Below are 13,818 nucleotides of genomic sequence, written 5' to 3'. Positions count from 1 at the left end.
GAATAGAGGGTCACAAAAGTACAATCAGGATTCAGGATTCTACAATGATGAGCAGGTAAACAAACAAAGGCGTTCTAACCAGGTACAGCAGTACTTGTTAAAGAATGAAGGGAGTGAGTCTGAAGGTGATTATTGACGGTGCCGAAGAGAGGAGGAAGAGTGCATACTTGGTGCAACTCTAGAAATAGACCAGGCAGGACCATTTGTAGATGGGAAAATAAATGACGAAAGTGTTACTTTTTTAGTAGACACAGGTGCGACAAGATCAACTGTCAGGTCAGCAGATATTAGAAATCTTCCTCTCTCGGATGAAGCAATCCAAGTAGTTGGTGTAGCCAATACACAAATCAAGACACGTCTTACTGAACCAGTAAGAGTACAAATAGGGAAATTTTCAGACATGCACAGATTTATTGTCTGTGACACTAGTCCAGTGAACCTGTTAGGCAGGGATATGTTATGTAAGATGAACTGTACAATTTTTTGTACGCCGGATGGAATAGCTTTTGAGACACCAGGTGAGGATGTTTTGTACCGAATGACTCTAGGAAATAGAGAGAGTGAAATGGTTGGTGCATATGCTGTGTTTGATCCGGAGGATTTGCCTCAAGAGCTGAGAGACACAGTGAAAAGGACAGTTTGGGATTTTACTGCAGAGGATGTGGGATTGATGAATAATGTAGATCCTGTGAAAATTTCAGTGAAAGAGGGAATTACTTATCCTAACATTCCTCAGTACAAAATGACACCAGAAATAATTGAAGGAATAACTCCTATAATTGAGAAAATGATTCAGCAAGGAGTTTTGAGAGAACTACTGAGTAGCCCGTGTAACTCACCGATAATGGGGCTAAAGAAGCCTAATGGGAAGTTCAGGATTGTACAAGATTTGAGAAAAGTTAACAAAATTGTGGTGGCATGTTGTCCCATTGTGCCAAATCCGTCAGTGATCTTGTATCAGATTCCACATGATGCTGAGTGGTACACAGTGATTGATTTGTGTCATGCTTTCTTTTCAATTCCATTGCATCATGACAGCCAGCCGATTTTTGCATTTAGGTTTGGCCAGCGTATTTTAGCATGGTGTCGTATCCCACAGGGGTATACAGAGAGTCCTTCGATATTCAATCAGTTATTGAAAAAATCATTGGAGAGTTTGATTATGCCTGAAAACTCAGTACTAGTGCAGTATATTGATGACCTACTTGTGGCATCAAAGACACGTGAAGCTTGTGAAGTAGATACTATAGCTTTACTGAATCATCTGGCAGATGGAGGGTTAAAAGTATCTCCAGCCAAATTGCAATTTTGCAAGAAAGAGGTGCATTATCTTGGACACAATATTGAAAAAGGTCTGAGAAAGGTGACTGATGACAGGATTAAAATCATCAGGGGAATGAAGGCCCCAACGACCCAGAGGGAAGTGAGAATGTTCCTGGGGATGGTGGGTTATTGTCGTCAGTGGATTAGTAACTTTTCTCTGATAGCAAGACCACTGATTAAGCTGACAAAGAGTGAGGTAAAAGACCCATTGGAACTAGATGGAGAACAAATGGCAGCATTTGAGGAGCTGAAGAGCAGAATGTGTGAAGCCCCTGCTTTGGGTATGCCAGACTATGAAAAGGAGTTTGAGTTGTACTGCAGTGAGAGAAATGGATGTGCACTTTCAGTGTTAATTCAGAAGCATGGACAGCTGAGGAGGCCTATTGCGTACTTCTCATCGACACTTGACCCTGTAGCTGTAGGTTTACCAGGTTGTTTGAAATCTGTGGCTGCAACATGCAGAAGCCTGGAACAGAGTGAGGGAATCATAATGGGATATCCTGTAAGGGTATTCGTACCTCATAATGTGGCAATTCTTTTGACAAGAAGCAGAACTCAGTACATGTCACATAGTCGGCTGACTAAATATGAGAAAGTCATTCTGGGAGCATCAAATGTGACTCTTGAGAGATGTGTGAATGTGAATCCAGCGACATTGTTGCCGGATATTGAAAATGTGGGTGTGAAAACAGAAGATGATCACAATTGTTTGGATGTGCTTGATTACTGTACAAAACGAGACCAGACATAAGAGATCTTCCATTGCTTGAGAGTGATCATGTACTGTTTGTGGATGGATCATGTCTGAGGAATGATGAGGGTGTGCTGAGTGCAGCATATGCAGTGTGCAAGGTTTCAGAAGTGATGGAAGCATCACCATTGAAAGGAGTGAAATCTGCACAAGTTGCTGAATTGGTGGCATTGACAAAAGCTTGCAAAATTGGAGAGAATCTGAGAGTGACTGTAAGGACTGATAGTCAGTATGGATTTGGAGTTGTGCATGATTTTGGCCAGCTTTGGCTGCAGAGAGGTTTCTTGACGTCGAGTGGGACTCCGATAAAGAATGCTGAAGTGATTGGGAAATTACTTGAGGCGATACAGTTGCCTAAAGAATTAGCAGTTGTGAAATGTGCTGCTCATGGACAAGGAGATGATTCTGTAACTCTTGGCAATAGATTTGCTAATGACATTGCACAATATTGCGCGAAAAATAATCATTCGATTAATAGGGAACGAGAAGGTGAAATGTCTTTTTGTTCTGTGATGTTTACTAATGTCCTAGAGACGTGGGATGAGGTGAAACAGTTGCAGGATGAGGCAGGAAAGGAAGAAAAGAAAGACTGGATCAAGGCAGGTTGTGCCCCAAGAGAAACAGACCATGTTTGGGTCTATAGAGATGGCAGACCAGTCATGCCTAACTCTATGCTGTCGACAATGGCAAGGATGTATCATGGCCAGGGACATTTGGGAAGGGATGCGATGATCAGGTCTTTTAAGCAGACTTGGTACAATGCAAAGTTCAGGACAATTGCAGAGAGCATCTGTCAGAGATGTTTGATTTGCCAGCAATTTAATACTGGGAAAAAGACAGTGGTGAGTCTGGGAACGATAGGCAGAGAAGGTGGTCCTTTCACGAGAATGCAGATTGATTTCATTGAAATGCCCCAAGTGAACAGATTGAGATATGTTCTAGTGGTAGTCTGCTTGTTCTCAAAATGGGTGGAGGCCTATCCGACTAGGAGAAATGATGGAGTAACAGTGGCAAAGTTACTGTTAAGAGAGTTGATTCCTAGGTACGGGTTTCCAGTAACGATTGAGTCTGATAGAGGTGGACACTTTTATAATGAACTCATGAGTTTGATTTGTGAAGCATTAAGCATACAGCAGAAGCTACATTGTGCATACAGGCCAGAGGCTTCTGGCGTAGTGGAGCAGATGAACGGCACGATCAAGAACAGGATTGGTAAGATGTGTTTAGCCACTGGAATGAAATGGCCTGATGTCTTGCCTCTAGTGCTAATGACTATTAGATCTACTCCAGATAGAACTACTGGTTTAAGTCCACATGAGATTTTGATGGGACGTGCAATGCGTCATGCATTTGTACCTGTCAATAAGTTGATGACAATAACTGATGACATGATTTTGGATTACTGAAAAGGCCTGGCTGACGCAGTTCATTCTGTGTTTCACCAGGTTGGAGAAGACGCTACCACGCTTGAGAAGAAGCAAGCTCATGATCTGAGTCCAGGGGACTGGGTGAGGATTAAAGTACACAGAAGAAGAAATTGCTTGGTTCCAAGGTGGGGAAGGCCAAGACAAGTCATTCTGACTACGACAACTGCAGTGAAGTGTGCTGGTGTGAAAAACTGGGTACATGCGAGTCATACTCTGAGAGTTCCAAACCCAAAGGATGGGACGGGTAAGGAGTATTTTGAAGAGTTAGATTCCAGTGATGATGAAGATACAGAACCAGTGAGAAAAAATCGAAGTTCAGAAAAAGAAGCAGAAACGGCTTCAAGAGAACCATTGAGAGTCTCAGAAGGGAGATCAGATTCTGTAAGAGAGCCTGAAGTTCCAAAAAGCAGTGGAGGGAATAGAAGAGAAAAGAGCAATTTCACAGAGACTACTCCTGAATCAGAAGAGGAGATTGAAGAACCACTTGAGATTGTACCTGAAGAAGCAGGGTTAGAAGAAGATAGAGAGGGACAGATTGCGGAAGACCCCCGAGGAGGTGTAGGGAACATTCTTGACAAGCTAGGTGAAGGGACAAGTAGACAGCAAGAAGATTGCGTGTCGGAGACCCGAGGAGGGACAGAAATAGGGAAGTCTCAAACAGTGGTAAAAAAGACTGTGGAGCGAAAGAAAACTGCAGGAGAACAAGAGGCATTTGAAACAGAATCGGATGAAAGTGAGAATGAGAAATCAGAGGGTCGAGTTCTGAGAAAGAGAACTTGGATTGGAGAAAGAAATAATAAAGAAATAAGACCGAAAAAGGTTATAAGAGGAGATCTTTGGCCTAATAACAGAATAAAGAAGCTGAGATACAGACTGATACGAGCAAATACCTCGAAAGCTGAACAAGTGAATGAGGTGTCGAGTCAGAATCCAGCAAAAGGTGAAAAAAGAAAAGAGTCAAAAGAACCAGAGGAGATCAAGAGGATAAGAAAACCTAACCAGAAGTATAGGTCGCCGGAATGGACGTATGTGGCACTGTCTGAAGGTGAAGAGGCAGAAAGTCAAGGAAATCCAGAGGAGACCGTACGAGAAGTGGTTGAGGAAGATACAGGTGAAATCCTGAAAGTAATCTTGACTGACATTGGAGAAAAGTCGGATACTGAGGATATTGTTGGAGATCTAATACAATTTGATGTTGAAGAAAATGAAGTAAAGAGTGATGAGTATCCAAATTGAGTGAACAGAAGAAATCACTTGGAGAAAGTGAAAAGAAGAAAAACTGAAAATTAGTTGTTTGAAGTAATCCAGAGTTCTAGAAACTTAAGTAGCGGAGTAGTAGAGGCTAAGTCAAAAGACACGGTCAAAGTAGTAAAATGGCTAACATAGAGAATAACCAAAGTAGATCTGCCTTCTTAAGAAGATGGTGTAAAATGTGCTGCTGCTGTACTGGATTATTAATGCTACTATGGGGTGTTTTAGCTTTATTAGTTACTTTTAGAGTTACAATAGGTACATTTGAGATGCATACAGAGAATGTGACTAATGTAGGGAAGAGTTCACAAAAAGTAGTTCCAATTAGAATTAGTAATACTTACATACATAAAGATAGGTCAATTAATGATTTTTCTAGTAATGTTTTTTCAAAGTTGTTGTATGAATATGTGAAGACAATGGAAGTTAGGGATTGCTACGTATGTATGCAATTACCTGCATCCGTTTCAGAGGGTGTTACTTATCACCATTTACCAGCTACGTATGGAATTTCTTGTAGTGTGTTGAGTAGTGTTTTTTATTTGTTAGGGAAAATAGATTATGAGATGTCTAACAAAGATAACATTTTTGGGCAATTGCCAATGAACAAAAAGCTGAATCCAGCTAAAGAAGCTAATATTTTTGGTGAGATTTTTATTGAAAAAGAAGAATTAACATTAGATTACATTTTTAAGAACAATTTAACTTGCAGTCTGAAAGAAGAGGAGAAAGCTTTCCTAAACATGGTGGAGGAAAGGAGAATGAGCATGCATGAAAAGGCAGGGAAATATAAAATGAGTGAGACAATTTGGGACATTGAGATGGGGAAAGAATTGAGAAATGGGGCTAGTCCAACTTTAGCTCTAGATGCACCACAGAAGAGTAAGCTGTGCATTACAAGAAGGAAATCCCAATATGATACATATTTTGTTGGGACTAGTGACTGTCATGATACATACTTCATTGCAACAGGATGGGGTTTCAAGGGAGGAGAAGATCCAATTTTCCCAGGAGTGTATTATGTATGTGGGAACAAGGCTTATTACAGGTTGCCTGACCATTGGTATGGCACGTGTTATGTGGGCCTGGTCTTTCCAAAGATCTTTCATATAGATAGAATAGAAGATGTAGAACATATTAATTTACTAACACGTTTTAAGAGAGAAACTTGGTCTGAAATTGTGGGTGATATATTTGGAGCTTTAATTCCTGCAGTGGGAATTTCTTTGAATGCTTATGGAATTCGGAAGCTGTCAACAGTGGTGGATCGCTTATCGACAAATACCGCTGGAGGGTTTCTTTTGGTGAATACGGAATTGATTGCCGTACGTGCCATGTCTATGCAAAATCGACTTGCCCTTGATATTCTATTGGCCAAAGAGGGTGGAGTCTGTGGAATGCTGAAAGTTCAACATTGTTGCACTTACATTCCAGACTAAAGCAAAGACCTGAAGGTCTATATCAAAAATATTACTGATTTGCATGAAGAATTAGTACCACTGGAAGCTGAGAGTATTTGGACTAAAATAGCTAATAAGATAGTTGCTGTTAAGAGTTTTATTGCAAAAATAGGTAGTACTATTATAGGTAAGATATTGTTTCCTTTGACCTGTATAATTGTTGCTTTATTGATACTAAGATTGGTGTGTTTGTGTTGTAAAAACAGGGGAGGGAAAAAGAAGTTGATCAAAAGAAATATTGAAAAGAGAAATAAGAGGTCAAAAAGAGAACCACAAGAAATAGAATTAGAAGAATTGAGGGAGAGTGTTTACTTGGAAACAAAGAGGGATGATGAAAGGGAGTCTGGTGTGTAGTGTTGTGTAAGGAGAAAAAGACATTTCCAATTTCTCCTAAAATGGGACTAAATTTTACTAAATTTTTTTTTTGGGGTTGTTTATTTGGTGATAATATCACCAAAGGGGGGATTGCTGGAGCAGAGTTTTCTGTTGAAAATCTATGGGTTTTTAAGCTCTGGTTTGTCTATTTGTCGAAAATTAAAAAATATTAATTTGTAACTATTAATTATTTGTTTTGTGTAAATGTTCTGATTAATCAATACGAACTAACAAGAGAAAACTACACGTGGGGATGCATTAATGTTGCTTAATAATGATGTGCGGGTTTAATTAAATAAACGTTGCTGAGTGTTGTTTGTTTTAAAGCACAAAACGCTTTTGAAATGTCGTGTACTAATGCTTTTCTGTGTTGCAAAGGCTAGATAATTACATACACATAAGGGTATTAGTGGGGTTAACACTGTTTAATCACTATGCTGTGGTAACGTTGTTTTTGTCTCTTTTAATTAAGATGGTACGTTTTGGCCTATTAAAAAATGGCTGCCGTTTAAAGCCTGCATTCGAGTAGTCGAACTTTGATGAGAAGGCCTTGCTGAACATGGTCGAGAGTCATCTGACCACAGTCTTCGCCTGGTTTAAAAGTTTTCCGTGAGGACAGCAGCTCTGGGCGAATGTCCAAGTGTCCTTGGAGGACAAGGGAGCCACAATGAACTTTGTGATTGCAGCGCTGGTTCCGAGGAAATGTGAATGTAAAAGAAACATTTGTAAAACTAGAGTTTCCTTCTTCCGTCTTTTTATTTTTGTGATTTTTCTGAGCGGAGATTTTCCAAATGTAGCGATGCTACATCCTTTCCTGCTCGCTTTGCTCAGTGGTTCAGCGGACGTTTAGAACATTTTATGTTTCTTTATTTTGCAAAATTCATTATAAATATTGTTAGCCTAGAGAGGGTCTAAGGCCACTTCTTCCCAAACCTGCGTTGGTGAGGATCGATGCTGTGAGGACGGCGACTCGGGAGACTTCTACTGAGACCTGTCCTGACCCATTCATGACATTTAGCTAGAATAGGTAATTATGAGAATAATGATTTACTTTGATTGATTTTCTTTGACTAATTTTAGATAAAATACCATAATTTTAAATACAGTGTTGGTGGTTATTTCTTGTCAATTATTGAGTACTCTATTTTGATTATTATTGTTTAGATTACTGTTTAGATCATGACTCAGGATAGCATCAAACTGATCCTATTGGCCTCAGTGTAGATATAGGGTGTTTAGGAGTTTTCTCTCCACAGGTTCAGTGCTGATAGAGTAATCGAGTATATGTTAGTGAAATGGGCCCAAGTGTATGATGAGTGCATGTGCGTGTATCTGTGAAATTACTCTATCCGTGGAAGTAGGGAGAATTTGTACGCCCTAATCTGCACCACGCGCGCGCGCCCGCACACATGCACTGCAGCTCTAGGCTGGCCTGGTAGCACTTTTTGGAGCCCTCTCAATAAGTCTTGCCAGACCAGCGCATGCGCTGGGTCAGGCGAGACCTAAAAATCACCACCCAGCCAGTCTGACAGTCAGCCCACTTCACAGTGAGCAGTCCAACAGTCCAGCTACTAAAAAACGTTGACGTTACCGTCACCTTTCCTTCATCGTGCTCGAGAGTTTCATTGCCACACAAAGTGCAATGATTACATCCTGTAAAGTGGAATCCCATCCTCGTCGCCAAATGTAAAGTGGATCGTATCCAAAAACCAGCAAAACACGGGAGTACTGCTGCTCTTGACAAAGTACAACTGTTGAATGCCCTGACTAACTGTAGAGCCTTTACCGAGCAGACGCAGCACGAGAGATGCACCCTCAAACATAAACATGTTTCACTCACGAGCAGCGTCTGCACGAGTGTGGAATACACAGCATGTCACAGGAATAAACATGGAGGAAATACCAAAGCGAACGCAACATGAATAAACAATTAAACCATACCTTTACACATCCCGGCTGATCTCCCTCTAGGGACCACCAAGTGAACTACACTTGATCGGAGCCAAAAGGCCGAGAAGCGATATATACCATGGACTGTTTCAGGATTGGACTGTGATTACCATAGAGACCACCCCCCCCCCTGTGGTTCATGGGATATGTAGTCTGTCATGTTTACTGTGTTATTGTGTTTTGTTTTTACGGTGTTCTTTAGAACTGCTATTCATAATAAAGTGAAGGAAGATATGCATAATCCTCGCCTCCATCCTGCCATAGAATTGTATTTATATGTGAAAAAAAAGCCGGAGATGCGCGTTGTTTTCCTGTCATAATGACACTGGTAACGGTGCAAAGGAGTCATTCTTGCGCTGCAAGAACAAGCAGAAATCGGGCAGCGCCGCCTAAAACCGTTAACGTGCAAATGCAAATCCACAATACCTGCAATTAATTAGCGTAGTTGCAAGGAGGAGTGCCTTTGCATTACGTAAAAAGAAGAGCTCCGTCTGCGTGTTACGTCATGACGTAAGCCGCACCGCACGATTACACTGGTCCCAAATGTAGCCAATGATAGCCCTATGCTTCAGATTCCGACCGGAAGTGATGTTCTAGCACCCCTTCCAACCCAGTGTGTTTTGATTTTGTTATGGGAGCTTAGAGGTTTCTGGAGACGCCTGGGCTGTTTGCTGGCAGCACCATGATGGACATTCTGAAGGCAGAGATCGCCCGTAAAAGGAAGCTGTTGGAGGACAGAGCGCTCGTAGGGGTGAGAAAAGACAGAGGAGAGGGTGTTCTGGGCAGGGATGGATAATAGCAACTTTCCTATTTCTGATAGTGATGGGCGAACAGACGAATACATAGGGAGAGGCGAGCAGAGCCTAACCAAGAGCCAAGCCATCAGCATATTTGGAGGTGAATCGCGCAACAAACTTCATGGAACAAATAATGTAGTAAAGATTCTTCCAAATTCGAAAAATTATGCATTTTTACTAGCAAGTAGAAGCGATCCAATTAGTCCATTGGATTGTATTGTTGAGTAGGCGCGATAGTTTATAAACATGAACTTAGAAACTTTACTACCCTGACGACGGAACCATTAATGAGGCAAGATGCAAGTTAGTTCCTATATGTGGCCTAGGATGTTAGTATAGCTAGAACTACATACAAGTCTAGGACGACAAATTCTGGTGGGCTGGTTGTACAGCACACGCCATGAACTGACTTATTTCAAGATGCGATCAAATGTGCTAACAAAGGAAAAGGAGGACCAATAAAATACGTTTTTATCAATGTACTTCAACCGAATAAAGTTTATGAACTAACGGAACTAAGGTAATTGTCTAGGATAAAATAAGGTAAAGGTCTAGGATCATGCAATTTCGTCAAGTGTAGAAGCTGGGATAGACACCGCAGGAATGTCCATTTCTGTCACCCCTGTTATATCAAAGGTAAAGGTTAAAACTTTGATTCTTTGATGGGCATTCAGTAAACTGCGGTAAATACCAGGGGGTGTGCTTGGTGACTTAGGTAAGAGGGTGGGCTGTAGAAGCCCCACAAAGACATGCCCTATATTTGACTCAAGGTTCAAAGAGGGCAACGAGAGGAGCCAGAGCCATGCAGCTTGCTTATGACTTAAGTGGCTCGCCAAACTCTATTTTGTGACACTTCTTTCTGGTTGGTCATCAGTTGTTCATGGCATCATTACCAGTGATCCTGCCTTCCAGCCGATGTAGGTCGTCAAATTGACGACCATTAAACAAGAAGATGTTAACATTTATTATTTTGAGTCGTAGAGGCGGTATGATATCGCTATAATTAAAACGGGTTATTGATAACAGCCTGCCTATAAAGCATATTCATATGCCTGGAAGTGCTCCGGAGTAGAACACAGCAGCAGGGCGAACGTGCTACATAGAATCCACCATTGCCAAACATATTTGTATTCCATACTTTGTCATAGCTCTGCATTTTTTGTACTAACTGATTGCAGAATTATTGCTTACCTAAACCTCCCAGTTTCCAATATAAACTTACCCCACTGCAAAGAACAAGTTGATATTTATTTCCTAGGCACAGCGAAATATTTCTGCTTATTCGAGTATTAACTGAATGTTGGCAATTCAGGAACATTTGCTTGAAGCAACATGGACAGTGAGCACGTGGGTTCGTGAAGGAAATGTATGCGCAGGTGTCGTTATCAGTCAGGCATACACTGATCTCTGACCTCATGAAAGATGTTATGCAATTTCATAAATCTTAAACCACAAAAACAGTAAAGTCCACCTCCCCTTTATTTTGCTTTGTAATTAACTGTGGTGACGTGTATCACTTAATGTGTCAAAATGATTGCTACAATATGTGATATTCCTCACAGTTGTTACATTATTTTAAGAAATATTCAAAAATTAATTAAAATAACTTTATAGCTATATTGAGTAACTTTATGCTCATTGTTAATCAGCGCATGTGATATCAGTGTAAGCTATTTTCTAATTTACAGTGAGATTAAATCCAGATCGTTGCTTACCATTGGTTGGATTCATTGTCATTTACATTTGTTTGCTTCTAATTCGTTAAAGTGTGGGCTTCACTTCCTTGATGTTGTCCCTCCCCTAAAGCATGGACCCATTACACATGCCTTTCTACTGCTCAGTTTTTAGATGTTTCTTTTTTCTTTTTGTTTAAGCACTCTACGAAAGTGTGTGCGCTTTCCAATCCTCTCCCTCATGTACATATCCCCCTCTGCTACGTTCGCTCTTGTTCCATTATCGCTGCCTGTGTTCTTCCCTGCCCTTCTTTGTGATGCCATTGTGTGCTTATCCCACCCCACAATGATTGTATACATGTGCTTCTCCCCACCTCCATTCTGTACTCTTTGTACCTTTGCTTAGTCCACGTGTTTTTCACCCTCTCAGTTTGCATCCCCCGCCCTCTGAGTTCCTCACTCATGCTCCCTATATTTTTTACACACCCCTCCGGGTTGCTTTCCCCCCCCTTGTCGGTTGGCTCCCCCAAGCTCTCTCGTCCACCTGCCTTTGCCAGCTTGCTTCTCCATCCCCTCCCACCAAACCTTTGTTGTCACCTCGTTGTCCCATCCCCTCCTGCCCACCCGCCATTGTTAGCTTGCTTTCCCATCCCCTCCCATCCTTCGTTGTCAGCTTGCTGTCACAGCCCCTCGCACACACTCTCTATTGTTAGCCTGCTTACCCAGCTGAACAGCATGACTAAAAATCATTGCCAAAGCCAAAAGCTCTCATAAGCGAGACCTTTTGTCTTTACTGGTGTTCGTTTGTCTAGTGCTTTCAATGTCAAACCAGTTGTGGCTTTTGCAAATTACCTTGCACTAGCATTGCATGGATCAAATAATAGAAATCAATTTTGAGGGAACTGTTGTGCTTCTGTAGGAAGTTGCATTTTTTAAATCTTAAAAGAGAAATAATATCAAATGTTTGGTAAAAGGGGATTCTGAAATGCTTTGTCCATGTAAAGAGAATACTAACAACCAACTCATTGAGCAGATTATGAGATAATACAAGCAGCCTAAGAGTGTTACTTGATAAAGAGGTAACACATTTTACACAATTCTGTGTATGCACAATATATGATAATATAATAGTGTCACATTTGCTTGGAGTTATCATTATCATGAACGTTTAGTGCATAGGTAAGTGAATAGCAACAAGCAAATTGATGGTCGATTATAGGTTGATAACCAAATTCTACAGGATGGTGATCCATTAGCTGCAGTATAATGGGCAGGTATTCTGAGGTTGCAGGAAGAGGTCTTGAGTGTAACAGTTTGTACACCCCCATCATTGTATGTTCAGTGGGAACATTTTGCAGCATATCTCTCTGGGACAAATTAATAAATGACATAGCAGCTGTCTGAAAAAGTGTGTGGTAGGCATTGACCGCTGTTGATCGTACATATAACAAAGCATGGTTTAGTAGAATGAATTTGAATAACATTCAGTTGGATTTACCAGTGTTTTTACCATATAGTTTAGGCACAGGGATCCTAATATTACATGCAGTTGTTTTCGTGTTCAGTCTATGAAAAATATTTTCTCTGGCTCACACGTTGTGGTTTCAGCTAAATCTGCTTAAAAAAATCAAATTTCTCTAGAAGGGTAATAAAACACCGTTATATTTTTCAAAATAAGGTTCCTGCTTAGAATATATGCTATGCTATCACTTGAAATTTTGCAAACTATCCTTGGTTTGTCTGCCATTCTTTTGCTCAGTGCCTAACGAGGGTTCACATAGATGCTTGTACCTTTATAAGCCGTTGTTAGTGAATTGCCTCATGCAGAGTTCGACCTCTAGCACTTGTGAAATTTTAAAGTGAGTAAGCCAGCAACGGCGAGGAGAACTAAGGTTGCACCTGGAAGAAGCTACAACAAACAATCCAAAATAAACGTCAGCAAAATATAAATAATTCTCGGATTTCTCACTAAAGCTAAAAGATATAATAAATTGTCAAATTTGCTAAATTTTCTGTAAAAAGCACTGTACTTGCATAAGACCCGAATAAAGGTGGTGCAAATTCACTTCAACACTTAACCAACAGTAAAGTGTGTCCTTCTCAGACAATTAACCGCAAATTCACTTCAACACTTAACAAACAGTAAAGTGTGTCCTTCTCAGACAATTAACCTATTATTTCCCTTGTCTTTTAGGAAAGCAAAAAATACTTCAAACGTAGTGAGCTTGCAAGAAAAGAAGAAGAGGCATACTTCGAGAGGTGTGGTCTCAAGGTAACTGATTGCCATACCGTTTAGCTTATGGTTAATATGTCACAATTCTCAGTTCACATCTGGGTATTTATATGCTGCTCCTATTCTAACCAAAGTTTTTTTGTCCAATGTGCTAACGTGCTTTACATCAGCCTGTTACAGAGAAGCCAGCTGCAAAGGTATGATCCTGAAAAGCTGTTGTAAGAGGCACTTGCATGGTTTGCCATCTTTTTTTATTTTTACATTTTTTGCTGGGGGTCATCCCATTTTCTGCAAAAGGCAAATCCTCTTTGAAAACATTTTGTTGTGCTTTTTTTTTATAATTTATTTCCTCATGAAAAGCATGGAGTGGCTTCAGAACGAACTTTGGTATATTTCTGAATGGCGTGTTCGTTCTACTGCATAAACACTGGATATGAACTAGTCCAACAGATGTAAATACAAATAAAAGGTTTGTGGTGTCACAATTTGGAAGATCTGGATTGGAGGGTGCATCAACCTTCAATGATTTAACATATGTGTAATCTATGTCCTTATGTAAAATATCACTGCTATATTCG

At 40.5% G+C, this 13,818-nt stretch overlaps 2 protein-coding genes across 3 annotated transcripts in view; one reads left to right on the top strand and one right to left on the bottom strand.

Moving 5' to 3' along the window:
• BEND7 (BEN domain containing 7) overlaps positions 1-8,563 on the bottom strand; it is a 398,804-nt gene extending 390,241 nt beyond the window's left edge. Inside the window, exon 1 of the mRNA XM_085652959.1 lies at positions 8,529-8,563. Within this exon, the coding sequence (XP_085509085.1) occupies positions 8,529-8,538 (10 nt within the window). The 5' untranslated portion in view covers positions 8,539-8,563. The remainder of the gene's footprint in view (positions 1-8,528) is intronic.
• A 537-nt stretch (positions 8,564-9,100) lies between these two features.
• Positions 9,101-13,818, top strand: part of PRPF18 (pre-mRNA processing factor 18) — a 155,914-nt gene continuing 151,196 nt past the window's right edge. The window contains exons 1-3 of one of the 2 annotated variants that reach the window (XM_085652951.1): positions 9,109-9,288; positions 13,202-13,279; positions 13,411-13,437. In XM_085652951.1, coding sequence (XP_085509077.1) covers positions 9,220-9,288; positions 13,202-13,279; positions 13,411-13,437 — 174 coding nt within the window. In that variant the 5' untranslated portion in view covers positions 9,109-9,219. Of the gene's footprint in view, positions 9,289-13,201; positions 13,280-13,410; positions 13,438-13,818 lie in introns of both variants that reach the window. The other variant, XM_085652952.1, reaches the window with a different exon arrangement.

This window comes from Triturus cristatus, chromosome 4_1, assembly GCF_964204655.1.
Source record: "Triturus cristatus chromosome 4_1, aTriCri1.1, whole genome shotgun sequence".
NCBI lineage: Eukaryota > Metazoa > Chordata > Amphibia > Caudata > Salamandridae > Triturus > Triturus cristatus.
The sequence above is the reverse complement of the archived record's forward strand: the minus strand, read 5'-3'. Positions and strand labels throughout refer to the sequence as shown.